Genomic DNA, 20,906 nt, shown 5'->3' on the forward strand with positions numbered 1-20,906 from the left:
ACTTCTTTTTTCATGCTGGTCATCCCTCTCGTTATGCACCCGAGCATCCGTCTGACTTTGACTGTCGCCTTTTCTACCTGTTTAGCCACCTTAAGATCATCAGACATAATCACCCCCAAGTCCCGCTCTTCTTTCATACACAGAAGCACTTCACCCCCTATATTGTACCTTTCCCTTGGATTTTTGTAACCAAAGTGCATGACTCTGCATTTCTTAGCATTAAATCTTAGTTGCCAATTATTAGACCATTCTTCAAGTCTTGCTAGATCCTTCCTTATGCCATCCACACCCTCTGGGGTGTCCACCCTATTACAGAGTTTGATATCATCTGCAAAGAGACAAACCTTACCAGACAGTCTTTCCACAATATCAGTCACATAGATATTAAAGAGAGCTGGCCTGAGGACTGATTCCTGTTGCACACACCGATAACCTCCATTTCTTTGGAGCAAGTTCCATTTACCACTATCCTCTCGTCATTTACCACTACCCAATGTAGGATCATGTTCACTGCAATGTTAATTTTACTGCCCAAGTTTAGGAAGTGTAAGTTTTATAACAAGAAGTTTTATGTAAAATCAAATCATGTTTACTGTGAGCCACATTGAACTGAACTGAACTATATTTGGAAAATGTGGGATATAAGAACAAATAAATGGAAAAGAAAGATGTATGCATGCATGCGGGAAGGGGGTGAATGGAGAACAGCATTATAGAGTTTGCAACTACCTCCTGATGCCTGTGCAGTATTCTTCACGGCGAGGGCAGAACGCTAAACAGGAGGGGGGATTCTGAGGAAATTCTGCAATGTTCAGCGATGCAGGGTTCCTCCAGGAGTATCCTGAGGTTTTATGAAGTGAAAATGATGATGATGATGACTGGAAGGAAAAAAGGAGTGGAGAAATAGCCTAGTGATTAGTTCAGCGGACTTTGATCCTGTGGAACTGGGTTTGATTCCAACTTCAGCTCCTTGTGACTCTGGGCAAGTCACAACCCTCCATTGCCCCAGGTATAAATAAGTATCTGTATAGTATCACAGTGGAGGAGTGGCCTAGTGGTTAGGGTGGTGGACTTTGGTCCTGGGGAACTGAGGAACTGAGTTTGATTCCCACTTCAGGCACAGGCAGCTCCTTGTGACTCTGGGCAAGTCACTTAACCCTCCATTGCCCCATGTAAGCTGCATTGAGCCTGCCATGAGTGGGAAAGCGCGGGGTACAAATGTAACAAAAAAAAAAATACTATGTAAACCACTTTGAATGTAGTTGCAAAAAACATAGAAAAGCATATATTAAGTAACGTTCCCTTTCCCTTTTTGCTTGTATGCATTTGTTTTACTAGGTCAATGTATTTTTCTTTGGTCAATATGCAGCTACATGCCTGAGGTTTTATACACTGGGAAAGCTTGGGATAAGCTAATCTGATGGAGATACAGAATTCAATTTTTATACAACACACAGAGCGCATGAATTCTCATTTGGTTGTTGTTGACGTAAAATATTTTAATAAGACAAATAGCTAGAAAGAGGGAAGACAAGGCAGCAGCAGACTAAGAGGAAGTGACAAAAGATAGGAGATGTAGAATCGGCAGGCTCTTGGCAGATTCAATTTACAGAGTACAGAGAGGCTCTAAGGTACCATTATAAAAAACAGCTATATACTAACTAGATTTAAGCAGCAAATAATTCTGCTTGGGAATTATTTAATGTTGTTCTTCAGTTGTTAGTTCATTCTCCTGCATAAAATCAATCTAGCTCTGAACCAGACTTCCACAGTTTATGGGCAGTTAATTTTTTTTCCTCAGGAAAATCTAGGATACATGAGCTAACTTTCCCTGTGACCTTTAGGGGTGATAGAAGATTCTTCCTACATAAGTACATAAGTATTGCCATACTGAGACAGACCAAAGGTCCATCAAGCCCAGCATCCTGTTACCAGCAGTGGCCAATCCAGGTCACAAGTACTTGGCAAGATCCCAAAACAGTGCAATACATTTTATGCTGCTTATTCTAGAAGTACTGGTCGGATTAAGATCTATTACAATAAAGGACTACTTGGCTATAGAGGCTGTCTCATAGTATCTTAGACGTCCCAATATACCATTTATTGGTTTAATTCAAAGGACTATGTGTGTTTCTAATCATTGGTAGCCTCCAACCATCCAGTAGTACAAAAAAATGCTCATATGCGTCTATAAATTCAAATCGAAGTCTGTACTACTGTTCAAATATTCCAAAAAGTCAACATTACTGTAGCAAAATGCAAATAATGCACTAAAGGTACTTAGCTTGCGGGCTCCAGGTTATCTTCAATTGTTTTCTGAAGCTGGAGCTTCCCAAGTTTCATCGTAACTGAATAAAGTTTGACTAGCAACTCCGATGCCGTTATACGCCCGACAGGACCCTGTTTCGCGGTCTCTGGCTTTGTCAAGGGCATAAATTACTGCAAACGGAAACGAAATTGTAAGTGTTAAAATCAAAATAAACGACATTTAGTTAACATATATTTGCTAAGCCCTCCCGGCATCTGGACTCACAGTATCCTCGGCTGAAATCAATCTGTTGCCAGCTAAAATGGCGCTGGCGTTTTGAGTTATATCTATCTAGACTCCACCTCTATAAGCTACGTCAGAGGCAGCAACTCCAATCATCGTGGCGTTTACATATGAATCTGTGTTTCTCGGAACTACGTCACAAACAGCTGATCAAAAGTAGAGTTAAAGTTAAACTCAAAATCAAAAGAAACAGTTCCAATGCAGGTAAGCGTTCAATCCATATGGCTCAAGTGTGTTCAGACGAAAGATCCATTGTGTTTCTCTTTGCAATAATAATCTGTTGATGTTACCTCCACGAGCACTGGGTATGATACAATCTATAACCATACATCTGAGCGATTCGGTGGAGTGTTGATTTGTAATGCAGTGTTGAACAAGCGGAGCTCCTGTAGTTTGGGTAGAAATTCTTGATCTATGTTCTACCATTCTGGCATTCAGCGATCTATTTGATTTGCCAATATAAACTTTACCGCAAGGGCACTTGATATAGTAGATGATATATGTGGTACGGCAGGTCGTTTGCTGTCTGAGTTGAATTAGACGTCCATTGTGGTAGAAACTAGTTGTTTCAACTTTATTCAGTTACGATGAAACTTGGGAAGCTCCAGCTTCAGAAAACAATTGAAGATAACCTGGAGCCCGCAAGCTAAGTACCTTTAGTGCATTATTTGCATTTTGCTACAGTAATGTTGACTTTTTGGAATATTTGAACAGTAGTACAGACTTCGATTTGAATTTATAGACGCATATGAGCATTTTTTTGTACTACTGGATGGTTGGAGGCTACCAATGATTAGAAACACACATAGTCCTTTGAATTAAACCAATAAATGGTATATTGGGACGTCTAAGATACTATGAGACAGCCTCTATAGCCAAGTAGTCCTTTATTGTAATAGATCTTAATCCGACCAGTGTTGTGTAATTATACAAAGTTTTTTTGAGATTAAGTATAGCCATTCTTCTGCATTTTTTGTATTCTAGAAGTAAGCAGTGGAATTTTCCCCAAGCCATTTTAATAATGGTATATGGACACTTAGGAAGCCATCCAAACATTTTTTAAACCCCACTAAGCTAACCCCTTTTACCACATTCTCCGGCAACGAATTCCAGAGTTTAATTACACATTGAGTGAAGAAATAGTTTGTAGCTTCATTGCATGCCCCCTAGTCCTAGTATTTTTGGAAAGAGTAAACCAGCGATTCACGTCTATCTATTCCACTCATTATTTTATAGACCTCTATCATAGCTCTCCTTGGCCATCTTTTCTCCAAGCTGAAGAGCCCTAGCCACTTTAGCCTTTCCTTAGAGGGAAGTCGTCCCATCCCCTTTATCATTTTTGTCATCCTTCTCTCTACCTTTTCTAATTTCACTATATCTTTTTTGAGATGCGGCGACCAGAATTGAACACAATTTTCGAGGTACGGCTTCACAGTGGAGCGATACAAAGACATTCCGTCCTCAATTTTGTTTTTCATTCCTTTCCTAATAATACCTAACATTCTATTTACTTTCTTAGCAGACACCGCACACTGAGCAGAGGGTTTCAACGTATCATAAACGATGACGTCTAGATCCCTTTCCCGGTCGGTGACTCCTAATGTGGAACCTTGCATTACATAACTATATTTCAGGTTCCTCTTTCCCACATGTCATCTGCCATTTAGATGCCCAGTCTCGTAAGGTCCTCTTGTAATTTTTCACAATCATCTTGTGATTTAACGACTTTGAATAGCTTTGTGTCGTCAGCAAATTTAATTACTTCACTAGTTACTCCCATCTCTAGATCATTTATAAATATGTTAAAAAGCAGCGGTTCCAGCACAGACCCCTGGGGAACCCCACTATCAACCCTTCTACTACTACTATTTAGCATTTCTATAGCGCTACAAGGCGTACGCATCGCTGCACAAACATAGAAGAAAGACAGTCCCTGCTCAAAGAGCTTACAATCTAATAGACAAAAAAAAATAAAGTAAGCAAATCAAATCAATTAATGTGAACGGGAAGGAAGAGAGGAGGGTAGGTGGAGGCGAGTGGTTACAAGTGGTTACGAGTCAAAAGCAATGTTAAAGAGGTGGGCTTTCAGTCTAGATTTAAAGGTGGCCAAGGATGGGGCAAGACGTAGGGGCTCAGGAAGTTTATTCCAGGCGTAGGGTGCAGCGAGACAGAAGGTGCGGAGTTGGCAGTAGTGGAGAAGGGAACAGATAAGAAGGATTTATCCATGGAGCGGAGTGCACGGGAAGGGGTGTAGGGAAGGACGAGTGTGGAGAGATACTGGGGAGCAGCAGAGTGAGTACATTTATAGGTTAGTAGAAGAAGTTTGAACAGGATGCGAAAACGGATAGGGAGCCAGTGAAGGGTCTTGAGGAGAGGGGTAGTATGAGTAAAGCGACCCTGGCGGAAGATGAGACGGGCAGCAGAGTTTTGAACCGACTGGAGAAGGGGAGAGGTGACTAAGTGGGAGGCCAGCAAGAAGCAGATTGCAGTAGTCTAAACGAGAGGTGACAAGGGTGTGGATGAGGATTTTGGTAGAGTGCTCGGAAAGAAAGGGACGGATTTTACGGATGTTGTAAAGAAAGAAACAACAGGTCTTGGCAATCTGCTGGATATGAGCAGAGAAGGAGAGAGAAGAGTCAAAGATGACCCCAAGGTTTCGAGCTGAGGAGACAGGGAGAATGAGAGAGCCATCAACAGAAATAGAAAACGCAGTTTTTAATCCACTATAGGATACTACCTCCTATCCCTTGACTCTCCAGTTTCCTCTGGCCTTTCGTGAGGTACTTTGCCATGCGCCTTTTGAAAATCCAGATACACAATATCAACTGGCTCACCTTTATCCACATGTTTGTTCACCCCTTCAAAGAAATGTAATAGATTGGTGAGGCAGGATTTCCCTTCAGTCAATCCATGTCGGCTTTGTCTCATTAATTCATGCTTTTGAATATGCTCAGTAATTTTGTTCTTTATAATATTCTCTACCATTTTGACCAGCACCCACATCAGGCTCACTGGTCTATAATTTCCCAGATCACCTCTGGAACTTTAAAAAAAAAGTGCGTTACAAAGGCCACCCTCCAATCTTCCGGTTCCATGCTTGATTTAAAAGATAAATTACATATTGCTAACAATAGTTCCACAAATTCATTTTTCAATTCTTATCAGTACTTGGGAATGAATACCATCCAGTCCAGGAGGTTTACTACTCTTTAATTTGTCAAATTGTGCCATTACATCCTCCATGTTCATAGAGATTTCATTCAGCTATGGCTTTGTCTTCCCTGATCGCCCCTTTTACCCCTCAGTCATCTAGCGGTCCTACTGATTCTTTTGCTGGCTTCTTGCTGTTAATATGGATGATATGAGAGGACGGTTTTGGATCAAGGGTAACAAAGATTTTTTTTTAGCTTATTTAATCTCTCTAAAATGACAATCTGAGATAATCATTCTTACTGCCATATTTTGCATGTTACAGTCTGTGTTAATGTTTTACCAGGAGAGCCATAGAATTACGGCAGTCAATCATTTTCAAAGCACTTAAGACATTCAAACTACCTTAGTAACCTATGGTACTTTGTGTATCTAAGTGCTTTGAAAATGAGCCCCAGTGTGTGGTAACATAAGGGCATGCAATATTATTTTTAATTCATTATTTGAAAAATGTTTTTAATTGCCTAACCATACAAAGCATACTATGATTTTTTCAAAGGTAGGGAAATATTCTTTTCTGCTGGAAGATAAGGATCCAAACTAACCCCAAGACTTTTGACCTTTGATTTCAAAGCAGCTGATATCCCACCAACTAACTAAAACTAATACCAAATTGTAGGTTAGCATTGCTGAATCCAAAGGCTTTCATTTTTTTCTCAGTTGAGCTTTAAATGACGATTTGCACCCCCCCCCCAGTTCACAAATAATTTACATATATTCATTAATAGAAGCAACAGAAACATCGAAGTCCCCTACAAACAGACATTACAGCTGAATGTCATCAGCACAACATTGAAACTGAAAGCCAGAGAACCTAATTACCTTTAACAACATCTACAGGAAAAGGAGTGACCCATAAGGGATCCCACTAGATGTACCTGCCTCAGGAGTCTACAATAAAAGAAAACAAGTCAAACAGTGATAAAGCATGAAACATATATTGGAATAATAGTAATTCATTTATATCATATATATATATATATATATATATATATATATATATATATATATATATACAGTATATATATATATATATATATATATATATATATATAAGAAACAAGCAAAAAAAAAGCCCGTTTTGTGAAAAATGAAACGGGCCCTAGGAAGGCTATCGTCTAAACAATTTCTCCTCTCTCCTCCCTGCCCTCCCCTCCATGCCCAGCGATTCTTCCCTGCCATCCCATCCATGTCCAGTGATTCGCCTCTGCCCTCTCCTCCCCTCCCCTCCATGTCCAGTGACTCGCCCCAGCTCCCACCTGCCCCCCTTTTAAGCACCCGAGTTCAAGTTCAACCCCAGCCCTCACCTGCCCACCCTCTTCTCCCACAACAGCCCTCCTTTCCTTCCTGCTGCAATGCCTTTAAAACCTTTATTTTACCTCAGGTTGCAGAGGCGGTAGTGAAAGCAGCAGGCTCGGCCTGCCTCCAGCCTTCCCTTTCCTTCCCTCTTAGTGTCCCGCCCTCCTCTGACATAATTTCCACTTTCCACAAGGGCTGAACACTGAGAGGGAAGGGAAGACTGAGGTGAGCCGATTATGTAGTAGATCATTTGCATACGGTTGCGAACCCAGCCAGCCATCCAGGGACGCAGATTGACAAATTATTATATAAGAGATATGGACAAATGAATATGACCAAGGTGAGGGAACAGTGCATATAGAAATATGTAAAATACATCAAATATAAAAAGGACATCAAGAATATATCAAATGCTTACATTAAGAAGTGTGCCGGAAGCATTTACAGGAATACAATTGCATAATTATAAATGAAAAAAGAAACCTACAGTAAAATATGTAAGTTACAGGACTATTTTGACATACCCATTGTCAGGGCAGTACTTTCACTCCTTTTCCAGTGTTTTAACATCAATATATATGTCTACACAGTATATATTTTATTGTATGTACACATTTCAGGAACACTTTTTAATGTAAGCATTTGATATACTCTGAGGGGAGATATAATTGAGGTCTATAAAATAATGAGGAGTAGAATGGGTAGACATGAATTGTTTGTTTACTCTTTCAAAAAATGCTAGGACTAGGGGGCATGCGAATCAGAAAAACATTTTCTTCAGTCAATGTGTAATTAACCTCTGGAATTTGTTGCCAGAGAATGTGGTAAAGGCGGTTAGCTTAGCGGGGTTTAATAAAGGTCTGGACGGCTTCCTAAAGGAAAAGTCCATAGACCATTATTAAATTGACTTGGGGAAAATCCACTGCTTATTTATGGGATAAGCAGCATAAAATGTGTTGAACTTTTTCAGGATCTTGCCAGGTATTTGTGACCTGGATTGGCCACTGTTGGAAACAGATTGCTGGGCTTGATGGACCTTTGGTCTGTCCCAGTGTGGCAATACTTATGTGTCAAGTTCTCAGGTTCAGAGCCCATGGGGCCGGGCTCTGGAGCAAACGTGAGACCTTGGGCTGCTGACGAGGAGCGAGAGCAGCAGGCAAAACCCACCAACCAACGCTGGGCAAGCATACCGGCACCGGCAGGACTGCAGGCACCGCCCAGCGAGCCGGAACACAAGGACTGGAATCCCCCGGACTGGAAGACACAGGACTGGAACACTGGACTGGAATCCCCCGGACTGGAGGACACAGGACTGGAACACTGGCTTGGAACACTGAACTGGAATCCCCTGGACTGGAGGACACAGGACTGGAACACTGGACTGGAACACACCGGACCGGAGCACACTGGACTGGTCCGTACAGCTTCACCTGCACTTAGCCACTGCCCCCCAAGGGTTGAGCCCCTGGGTTCGAGTGGCCGGCAGGACTTACCGGAAACTGGATGACACAGGGACCAGGACTAGAACAAGCTGGAAACAGCAGTACTCCTAAATCCTAAACTGACATAAGTGCTCCCAAGCCCTAACCAACAGAAGAACTCCAAACAGAAACCAACAAAAGTGTTCCTAACCATAAACCAACAAAAGGACTTCCTAAGCCCTATACTAACAGAAGTGCTACCAATAGCACCACTAGGAAAAGCAGGGGGCCACAGGGAAAGAGCATGGAACCTAAACACATAAACTAGCACAGGTGCTCCTAAGCACCAAGCACAACAACTCTACAACCCTAAACTAACTACGGTGCTCCAAAACACCAAACTACCAGCAGAGCTCCTAGCACTAAAAGGGAAGACAGGGGAGCCAAGAGGGAAAAAAACAGGGAAGCTAAACACAGAAGACAGCAGTGCTTCCAAAGCACTAAACACAACAGAGCTTCCAAAGCCCCAAACACAGAAGTGCTTCTAAAGCACCAAACCCAGAAGTGCTACTAAAGCACCAATCACAGAAGTGCTTCCAAAGCACCAAAAGGGAAAGCAGGGGAGCCACAAGGGAAAAGCAGGGAAGCTATCACAGATCAAAAGTGCACCCTGCACTACCACTAACCTGGACCTAAAGCAAATGACTAAGCAAATGTTGCAAAGGCCCTGAAGGGAAGAACACCACTTCCTTATCAAGGCCCTGCCTGATGATGTCACCACTACCAGACACAGGCAGGCAGCATACTGAAACAGAGCTAGAGCTAACTCAGGCTTAACCCCTACAGCTGCAGTATAGCAGAGCAATTAGAGCCACGCTGGAAGCAACCAGCACACAGAGGCAGCTAGCTCAGGTAACACACACAGCTGCAGTATAGTAAAGTAATTAGACTCATGCTGGGAGCAGCCAGCCCACAGACACAGAGCCAGTTCTAGCAACACAGACAGAAGAAACAGAAGCCAGCACAGAAGCTGACCACCAGAAATAAGGTACGTCTGGGAGAGGTCATGACCACAATCATGACATTATGTACTTATGAGGGTAAGGGAGGGGATGAGATGGTGCCCATGGAGAGGAAGCAAGGGGAGGAGATAGTGCCTATGGTGTGGAGGGGAAGTGAAGGGAAAGGCAGAGATGGCGTCCATGGAGGGGAAAGGAGGGAGATGGTAACCATAGAGGGAAGGGAAGGGAGATGGTGCCCGTGGAGGAGAGGGAGATGGGAGGAGATGGTGCCCATGGAGGGGATGGTAAGGGAGGGGATGAAATGATGCCCACGGAGGGGAGGGGAGGGGTGGAATTGGTGCCTATGGTATGGAGAGGAAGGGAAGAGAAAGGAGAAGATAGTTCCCATGTAGGGGAGGGAGATGGAAGGAGATGGTGTCCATTTGGATCATGTGATAAAGCATGTGATTAAAAATTGTGATCACGATTAATCATTTGATTGAAACTTTTAAGCGATGTACAGCCCTATTTCTGATCTTTAAACAAAATGTAATATTAGACTGAGGGAACCTGAAAAGACACACAACATTTTAAAATTAGCATGTAATTTATTTAAGGAATAAAGTTATTCAACACCTATATCACTCATATGAAAAGACAACTGCCTCCTTAGTTAATCAAAACAATTAACCAAATTTAATTGATATTAAGATTCAACTGAGTGAACTCACCCAGGCTTGATTTCAGCAACCCTGTTGAATCTAAACCTGACTATATATATTGAACCTTGCCATGACAATGAGGCAGGCCCAGCAAAGTTTCTACAAGAACGCTGTGCCATGAGCAAAGAAAATTGCAGAAAAGATGAGAAAAAAGTTGAAATATAGTATATCAGTTTTGAAAGGGTCACAAAGCCTTTTCTAAAGCTCTGGGACTCCACTAAACTACAGTTGGAGCCATTATCTACAAATGGAGAAGATTTGGAACAGTGGTGAATCTTCCCAGGAATGGCCAGCTTGCCAAAATTACTCCAAGGGCAGAGCAATAACGCATTCATTGCCCAGAGTCAGATGGAGCTTCAGTGGGAAAGTAAATAAATAACACACCTTTAATCATGCGATTAATTTTGATTAAAATTTTGATCAAAATGTGGCCCTAAATAAATTAGACTAAAAAGTCATGAAAATATAAGAAATACAAAACACAAATTGACAAATTACAAATTAAAGAATCTAAAACACTATGCTGTAAACTAAGAGGCCTATTCTTGTCTCTTACCATTTTCTCTTATTGCATTGTCATTTTTAATTCTCCTATGTAAGCCACATTGTGCCTGCGTCTGTGGGAAAATGTGGGGTAGAAATGTACTATAAATAAATAAATAAACAGCCTTACAGTTTTCACAGCCAACTTCAGAAATGCAGTCCTACTAATATTACATTTTGTTTAGAGATTAGAAACCATTCGGTGTGACACATTTGCAGTCATAGGGGAAATCAGGAGGGGGCAAAAACATTTTCACCTAACTGTATATGGTATGATATGATTGTGTTGCGGTATTCAGTACTACTTCAGTATTTTGAGATGACTGCTAGAGGTCATGGCAGCCATTTTCAATCCTGGCACAGTCCCAGGTGGCGGCACAGAGTCTCTGCTGCCACTTGTAGATCACCAGGGAGACCACCAGTAGGACCATGTGTTGAGGAGGAGCTGCTTCTCAGTATTTTAGATGGGAGGACAGATTGGAAAGGTTTGTGACTGTGTGGAGAAAGGGGAGTGGAGATGTCTGGTAATGTGTCAGGTGTGGGGAGGCTGAATGGAGATGTTGGGTGCTGTGTTAGAGTGTCAGGAGGGGGATTAGATTCCAGGGGGGAGAGTCCTGCTGTATCTCTTTTGACAGGGCCTTGCGCTGCTGGATTGCTGTTGCACTTACCACCATCTCAAGAGGCATCAGTATGTTACTAATACTACTACTACTATTTAACATTTCTAAAGCGCAACTAGGGTTACACAGCGCTGTACAATTTAACATAAAGGACAGTCCCTGCTCAAAGAGCTTACAATCTAAAGACAGTCAGTCCGATAGGGGTAGTCAAATTGGGGCAGTCTGGGTTTCCTGAGAGGTGAGAGTTAGGTGCCGAAGGCAGCATTGAAGAGGTGGGCTTTGAGCAAAGACTTGAAGATGTTCAGCTGTTCTATCAGCAGTTGTGACAGCTAGTGCGTAGTACTGACCTGTGATAGTTATTCACAGCCCACCGTGCCTTTGCACCTCCCATGTCAGGCCCACACACTGTGTGTATTGCGTTAATAAGCTAGCACAGATTTTTTTACTTCACTAGCTATTTTAATGTGCAGTAGGTATTAGCTAAATTGGGGACTTTTTAAAATTTGTTTTTTTATCTACATTTCCCCCAGGTTTCTCCAGAGCGCAGAATAGCATAGGTTATTAATCTGAAAAGCTTAACGGGGGCCACTTACAGTCACTATCTGAAAACAGCAGTGGGGTTTAGCCACTACCGTGTTACATTCAGAATTTATTAACCCTGATGAGTGATTAAGTATTCCTGCTGTGTTTGTGGTTACACTTCTCCCTAATAAACTATTGTGTGACCCACAAAGGACCCAGGCCAGCTCCTGGGAGGGCATTCCAATCCTTCAGAAAATAGCCTTCATTAATATCATTCTCTTTTCTTCCAAGCCATTGAGAGCACCTTAATGACTCAGAACAAACAATATTTGGCCTCGGCAATGAACAGAATTTACTACTACTACTACTTATCATTTCTAAATCTTTGGCTCCTCTGGAACCCTTATTGCTGTTGCTCCAGGGTAAATGTCCATGGCCTAGTTATATCACCCTTGCAAAACTTCAAGAAACTATCTGGATGAGGACTGTAGAAGTACTATGGTGGCAGTTTTCAAAATGTCCATATTATTTCAAAATCTGCAGGTACTACTGTCTTCTCCAGTTCTCAAAGAGAAAGTACATGCATGTTTTCACTTTCAAAATTGCCCCAAGAAAAAGTACCTACCAACATTGATACCTGTTTTTTGTACAGGTACTTCTTCCAAACAATACTACGTGCATAATTTTGAAAATTTAAACTCCACTTGATTTTCTCCCTTAATATAATCCCATGTCAGTTATACGTCCACTACAATGCAGATAAAAATTACAGGTTTTGAGGAGCAAATAGTGACATGTAGAAAAAACAGTGAGGAAAAAACCAAGGAGGATACCAAAAAAACTTTATTTGGATAAAAAGCGACCTGACACGGCCGTGTTTCGGCCCTAAGGCCTGCCTCAGGGGTCTTGAGCAATCTGGGTGTAGCAGTGTAATTTAATACACTGATGAGAATTAATGCCCAATTATTGGATAATATAAATCTTCCTCCAATCTTTTCTCCTTGAAAAAATGGCGTGTAAATCAGTTGAAAATAGTGACATAAAATGCAGGCAATTTTCAGATAGTTAATTTACCCCCTCTGTCTTAGTGAATATTTTATCTTTTTATCTTTTTCTGAGTATTCACTGCACTCAGAAATTTCCACCTTGCATATATGTTATCATTATTTTTTCCTTAGATGATCTTCTGATAGAGCTCTAAATATATTGTGTAAAGAATATTGGGCCTGACTGTGTGGTGTTTCACACACTATAATTTTACAACTTGAGGGTTAGATTTACTAATTTATGTAGATGTTGCATTTAATGTAAATTGATACAGTGAATATGAATTATGAGTAAATAAGTTTCATTGACAGTAATGGGGGTTTACGTTTAATAAGGTGCGTTTTATCACATTTATTTATTTTAAGAAACTTGATATATTTATTTTCAAAAATATGTATCCTGCTTTAAATTCAAAGCAGGTTACAATACAAAACATTCATAGTAGAAATATAACAAACAAAACAATCACATAGAATCATAGATCTTATTCAATACAAAGCAAAACACGGAAAATCTGCCAAAGATAAGATTAATCCATAAAAGCTTGAAGAAAATAAAAAGTTTTCAGCATAGACTTTAAAATGGTTTACCCAATAGAAATCTATTTAAGGAGAGGGAAGCAACAGGACGGGTAGATAAAGGGGAGTATAAAACTAAGAGAGAGAGAGAGAAACATAGAATTACAGAAGAGGAAGGAGCTCTGAAGTAGGAAAGGAAGTAATAAAGTGTGTCTTAAGTACTTGCTAGAAGATGGAAATTGTGGGTTGATGCAGCTCATTCCATAGTCTGAGTCCAAGTTAGCTAAGGGCAGAGTCATGGGTACTATTGAGGTGGAAGAGTGAAGAGATCGTTATCAGCAGAGCGGAGACAGTGAAAGGGGGAGTAAGGGATAAGAAGATTGTTGAGATAAGGAGGGGGCAGGAGGGAAATTGGATCTATAGACCAACAAAGAGTATTTTAAATTTTAATTTGGGCTGAAATGGGAAGCCAGTGTTCTTTCTGCAGGAGAGGAGTGACATGATCAACACATCAAGGTGTGGTATTGTACAATAAGAGAGGTTAACACATGTTAGTAACTGTAGTCTTATATTTGTTACATTGTTATGTAAGATGTTAGTCTTTGGACCTTTCATACTGAGGTAGTGGAGTAGCTTTGACCTTTGCGTAGTCTAGTTTGTTCTGCAGAAGATTTGCAGAAGAAACATTTGTGCCGTGGGATAAGCATTTTATGAATTTCATCCCAGTTTGTCAGGTTTCTAGCATCATAAAACTCAGCAACACTGTGAGTTCTGGTTGATTTCATGTTGATTATTATTATTGAAGTCCTTTTGCATTTTTTTACCAGAATACTTTGAACACAACAGTTTTGAACAGTTTTGCATTAACTACTGTAATGAAAAGCTGCAACAGTTCTTTAATGAGAGGATTCTGAAAGAGGTTAGTATATGTTTACATTTAAATATACTATTGAATGTTATTAATATAAACTAATCAAACCGGTCTAAATTGGAAGAGTTACAATCAATTACATTACATTTTGTCTTGTTCAAGAAGAATCACTTAGGGGCCCTAAAGCCTAGTGCGTGCTCATGGAATTAGCGTGCACTAAATGTTAAGACCACCACAGATATAAAATGGGCTTCTTAGCCATTTAGGGGGTATTCTATATATGGCGCCTAAAAAATCCGCACAGAAAACATTTTCACTTAAGCGTATTTTATAAGTGGCGCCTAGGTTTAGGTGCTGTATATAGAATATGTTTATTTCGTATCTTAGTGCCTAAAACTACGTGCATCTATTTACACCAATGAAAACATGGCATAAATCTCAGCGTATAGAGTTTGGGGTACTGGGCCATATTCTATACATGCGTAAGTTTTGGAACGTCCAGAAAATGCCCATTTCCTCACCCATAACCATGCCCCTTTTTGCCTGTGTGCGTTAGAAGTTAGGTACACTGCATTATGGAATGCGCTTAGCGAGTTAGGCATGTAAATTCTAATTGCCAATTAGTGCTCATTATTGCTAGTTAGGAGCTGTTATCAATGCTGATTAGCTTGTTAAACCAATTAAGTTACGCGTGTTGTTATAGAATACACTTGGATTTCGGCGCGGATCTTTAGGCGCGCTATATAGAATCCGGGAGTTAGCACACACTAATTCTGTTAGTGCGTGGTAAGCTTTACTAAAAGGACCCCTTAGTGACATTTCATTTAAGCTGTACAATGTCTTTGTCACTGTATAGGTTCAGCTCAAGACTAGCAGTGATTCTTATAATATATGCATTTACAGTTTCCATTGCCAGGCTTTGAAAAGGAATTTTTTTATTTTAATGTTTGTTGATTAAGGTGCCCTTTTACTAAAAAGTGTTAAGTAATGGACTTGCCATGTTTCCTATGCACTAAGCCCATTTCTAATATGGCCCAGTATTAGGGCCTTTTTCTTTAAAAATACCGCCGCATATTTATGTGTAAGTGTATGCTTATATGTGCTAGTATTCCATAAAATTATGCGTCCAATCGGCATGTAAATTTAGTTGCCATGTTAGAGAATGAGGGGGAATATGCCTTATCCCACTTTTTGTCTTCCTCCTTTGTCCTCATCTTAGATAGCATACTTCGGTAGTTTCAGGAGATCTTGCTGGCCGAAGATCTTGAAAAGCCCAAAAAACAATATGGCAAATGGTTTGCAATATCCAATATGGGAAAAAAAGTAGCAGACCAGTTGTAAATGTTAAGTCTTTAATCACTACACTTGCTCCCGGATGTTAAAAAAAACATATGCCATATTTATCAATTTGGTTAAATATTCTTATATATTGTTAGTGACATTATGTATTGTTTTAATTTTTATGTACATTATGTTTTGCATGTGTATGTTTGTGTTCACAATAACTGAATGCCCCTGAAGCAGCCTTTGGTGAAACATGGCCATGTCAGGCATATGTTTTTAACACCCCGGAGCGAGTATAGTGATAAAAGTTCTATTATTTACAACCAGTCTGCTACTTTTTCTTCCCAAGATCTTGAAGGGCACTCCCTGTGATATGTTCTCATGGCCTCTGCCAGCCAATGAGTGCTGCTGTTATTGTAGTAAGCGCACCCCTCCCTTTAATTATCTTCCGCACACTCTCATCATGCAAATCCAGGGGTCCTTTTACAAAGCGGCAGTAGGGCTACTGCGCATGTAACGCACACCAAATCGACACTATTGCCCGGTTAGCACACTCACTCAGCAGTAATTTCAAAGTTGGCGTGCGCTGTTACACGTGGCAGAAAATATTTTTTGTTTTCTACGATGGGGGTATTCCCAGTGGTAATTGTCAGTGTGGCCACATTGGCACATGCTGCAAGAGTACCGCATGTGTAGCGCATGAGCCATTACCGCTAGGTCAATAGGTGGCAGTAAGGGCTCAGGCAGTAAATAGCCACGTGCTACTTTTAATTTTAGTGCATGGTCATTTTGCTGCCCCTATTTAAAAAAAAAAGCCTTTTTTCCCAGCCGCGGTAAAAATAAAATGGCCCAGCGCATACCAAAAACACAGGCCCACATTACCACAGGCCACTTTTTACCATGGTTTAGTAAAAGGACCCCCCCCCCCCCCCCCCCCAATGAACAAGAGAAACAAATCTGGGAGCAACCCTTAATAGTACTAGTTTATGATGTGGATTCTCACTAGTTTATACAGAAGCCCAACATAAAGATTGAAAATGCAAATGTATCTTTTTCCTTTTTATTTAGGAGCAAGAACTGTATCAGAAAGAAGGTCTTGGCGTCAATGAAGTACATTACGTGGATAATCAGGACTGTATAGGTAGAGTATAGAGTATATAATGCCATAGCTCTAATAAGTTTACATCGAAAGGCAGCTGGAGCAGAATCTGAAATTAATCTTATAAAGGAATATCAAAAACTGTAGTATTGTTCTGTGAATTTTTACGATAAACTTCTATGGAACCATACATCTCCACAAACAGTAAAGCCAGCAAAAAATTTCTCAACCAAGTGTAAATCATCAATATGGCGTGAGAGTAAGAGCCACAAGAAATAGAAGGTATATAAAATCAGAAAAAGAGAGGGACAGATGCACAAGTATGTTCCATCACAGGCTAGGCACTGTAGTCTAAGTCAGTGTCCTTAAATGCAAGGCCCAGGGGCCAATGGCAGCCCCTGGAGACCTTTGGGGCAGCCCCCGTTGTCGTTTTGTTTTTTGTTTCCTGTTACTCTGCTTCTTTACCCATGCTCAGGACAGAAAGGGGAAAATGGATGGGCGTGGAGTGAGGAGGGGGGGAGAGGTTCATGCTTAAAAGGACAGGGTATTTCTCAGTAGACAAAAGAGCATGCATTTTGAAATGCTCACAAAACCTTGAGGATACCACCCAATGAAGTTTGAAGGTGGGCTGGTCGGGATGGATGTCATTGATACACACTGGTCAGCAGTGTTGTGGCCCCATAAGGGAAGATATTTGGTGCCTCTTCAGCTCATTAGAATCCAAAGTGGCCCCAGCTTAAAAAATGAATGAAGACAACTGTTATAAGTTATAAGGACAGTTTTAAAAGCAGTTTTTAAGAGTAGAAATGTCTTACCTGTGTTAATTAGCTGTTTGAAAATTTCTCCTGCATGCTCGTATTCTGCAGTGTGCATGCATTTAGCTGCATTGAGAGAGAGCATTTCTGAAGGTGCTTTTAAACAAAAATGTATATGTACATGGCATTTTAAAATGTTCACATGTAATTTTCCAGCTAAAATTTACCTACAGGAAAAAACAAGCACAAATATCCATTCGTGTTTTGTTTCCATGATAAGTTAAGAATGTGTATACTTCCACTGGGAAAATTGGTAGAAAGCCCCTGGGTAAAAATTGCATCTAATCTTTATCCAAATGCAGGTTGAAAATTCCTCCTCATTTGCATAATTTAGGCTATTGATCAGAACTATTTTTAGTTGTTATCCTGATTAAAGTTTTTCTGAGGTTTACTTGAATTTAATCTTACGTATAAACAGATATTTGGGAAAACTGCCCCATATCAATAACATTTTGTCTAAAAGCCTTAAATGTTTTTCTGATTTCCTGAGTAACATGACTATTGTCAACAAAGAATCTGCCTATCTTACCCCATTTAAATTTTGCAGGGGTATATTTTTAACATGATTTTATTGTAGTTTTCTAACAGCAGCCTATTTTACATAGTAAAAGAGTGGTGCAACATCGCAGTATACAATTCAAATGCAATATATATCCTTAGAACAGTAGACTATATTGTGGGGGCAGTGTCTGTTGCTCTGAAAATCTGTTGTTCCTGATGCACCTTATGTCCAATGAAACCACAACATAAATGCAGCCAGAGACTAAGAAAATGTGGCAGGACATAGAAATAGTTCTCATAGGTAATGTTCTTGGGAATGTCTTTGGAAGTGGAATTCCCTCTGGGGTGAGGGGCTTGCTGCTGTCCACAGTTTCCAATATTTGTTGCATTTTAGTGTCCGTTTCTCTGAGGATGAACTGCATCCGGATCACCTACCAACTTTACCGTGACACTTGAATCGTTCTCAGTATTTATTATTGAGGACCAGCTTCTTTATTTCCACAAAGGAATGCAAGTAATTCATCTTCTCTGTCCTCTTCCAACCTCACAAACCCATTTACCTTCTTCATCCCCGTTCTGCATGTATGCATGAATTATTGCCCATCTCTTTACTTCCCACCATCTCTTAAGAGGAAGGTTGGGGGGGGGGGGGTATGGTGTTTCTGCTAGGGTCCTTATTTGACCTACAGGGGTATTTTTAAAATCCAGTCTCAAGTAAGCTCAAGAACAAAACTAATCAAAAGCATGGACCTCTCTGAGGTGATTTTAACAATTTCATCTATGTTCTAAGTCAGATACATATTCTGAAGATTTTTTCCTTGAGTAGCAAGCTTAGTTTATAAGTAGGCTTTTGCGGTTTGAAGTAGACTTAGGTTGCAAATCTTCCAACATGTGCCTTAAAAATCTTTGAACCCTAGAAGGAATTCAGTCTTTGAGAAGTTCACAACCCTTAAAGTTTTAAGTTTATGATATTCTCTGAATTTTCATGTGTTCTTGTCAGAATGTTATGTTTAATCAAGGCTACACTTATCTCATATAGGAGCCTTATTAATGCACACAAATGTGTTGATGTGGGGCAAAAGCATATGTCAACCAGTCTCATTTGATCTCTGTCTCATGTAGCACTGACTTAGCTTAAAACGAATACTGGGAAAACGGCAGTCTCATTATCCACAAGATTAGTTCATTTGTCTAGACCTTTTTCCAGTGATCTTTCTTAGCTAGTCCCTTCTGTACCTTAGTTCACAGTTGCCTTTCCTCCTAATGAAATCCCTTACAGAGTCCTTTGAGAGTTTTGAGTCCCAGTCCGGTTGCAAAGCAGCTCTCCTCACACCATCCGTGTGGCTTTCAGATTCATACCTGCTTTTAGTTTTTTGAATGTTATCAACAAAGAGATTATATTAATGTTTATTAATGTGCTTAACATACTACCATTACTAACAGAAGATAACATCGCAGTAGTTCACATAATCCAATAAGTAAAAAAAATGAAAGGGGTGGGGGGGGGGGGGGGGGGGAAAGAAAAGAATAATCAGGACTGTGGAGTTGGAGTTATAAACACACACACGCACACACAACCCCTCTTTTGTCCTGGATCTAGTATAAGTTATATTTACCACTTTAGATCCAGAACAAAACATTTAAAGCCTAATATCAGTTGTAGCTACAGTAGTAGCTTTTACCCTAAAACTACTTTCCAGAACAAAGGGTTTTATCTTTTTGGGAAGGCTCAGAGAGACAAATAATTCAGTAGGTTCAAACTGCCCTCATGCTCTGGCTAGTTCTAATGGCTTCACCCTCTTGGGTTGCCCGGGGAACCAGCTTTCTTTTTACCCTTGATCTTAGCAGCTTGGAAAATCTGCTGGAATACTGTCTATTTTTTTCTTCCCTTTATGGTGATGGGACATATAGCCCTATCACAATTGTACACTGCCATATATGGACTTGGAAGCTAAGGGACATGTTTATTAAATGTTAGCATCAGCTAAAGGGGATGAGATTTGATATACCACCTTTCTCTGGTTTACATATTATATACAGGTACTTATTTTATACCTGGGGCAGTGGAGGGTTAGGTGATTTGTCCAGTGTCACAAGGAACTGCAGTGGGAATCAAACTCGAGCATCTGCACTAACCATTAGGATACAGGTACTTATTTTATACCTGGGGCAATGGAGGGTTAGACGTTGCAGTGCACTAACTTCGCATTCATGATATTCCTATAGGCACTGTGGCAGTTAGTGCTTGCTAACAGGAGATGGTGTCCACTAACATGTAGTAAACATGGCCCTAAAACTATAAATGAGACTATACTAGTAAACAGGCCTTGTGAGAAAGTTGTTTTTCTAATTTACTTTCTTCTACTTTCTCAAGACATAAACCTTGCAAGGGCCTTTTTGATTCTAATACAGCTGTTGAGGTTTTCAGTTTAACCATCTCTCTCTATATAAAAGGCAACCCCAACGTTCTGAAGCCTCCACGGAAGTTGAGGCGCCCGAGATATCCGGTGTGCACTGGAGTGTCTGCACCGCCCTCGCGTCAAAACGTCATGACGTCGAGGGCGGAGCTATGACACTCGATGAGGGCTGAAACGGAAACGCCACAGCGAACAAGGCAAGTAGCTCGGAGGGAGGGGGCCCCTTGCTAGCACCCGTTTCATTGCGCTCAGAAACGGGCATTTTTTTCCTAGTAAAAATATAAGAGTAGCCATACTGGGACCAATGGTCCATCTAGCCCAGTATTCTGTTTTCCAAACGGTGGCCAAGCCAGGTCACAAGTACCTGGCAGAAGCCCAAATCATGGAAACACTCCATACTACAAATCCCAGGGCAAGCAGTTGCTTCCCATGTCTGTCTCAGTAACAGACTATGGACTTTTTCTC

General features: G+C 40.7%; 1 protein-coding gene across 5 annotated transcripts in view; it reads left to right on the forward strand.

The window, feature by feature from the left end:
• MYO6 (myosin VI) overlaps positions 1-20,906 on the forward strand; it is a 407,005-nt gene that overhangs the window by 222,655 nt on the left and 163,444 nt on the right. For all 5 annotated transcript variants that reach the window (XM_030199055.1, XM_030199058.1, XM_030199059.1 and 2 more), the window contains exons 14-15: positions 14,282-14,373; positions 16,678-16,750. In XM_030199055.1, coding sequence (XP_030054915.1) covers positions 14,282-14,373; positions 16,678-16,750 — 165 coding nt within the window. The remainder of the gene's footprint in view (positions 1-14,281; positions 14,374-16,677; positions 16,751-20,906) is intronic.

Source organism: Microcaecilia unicolor, chromosome 3, assembly GCF_901765095.1.
Source record: "Microcaecilia unicolor chromosome 3, aMicUni1.1, whole genome shotgun sequence".
NCBI lineage: Eukaryota > Metazoa > Chordata > Amphibia > Gymnophiona > Siphonopidae > Microcaecilia > Microcaecilia unicolor.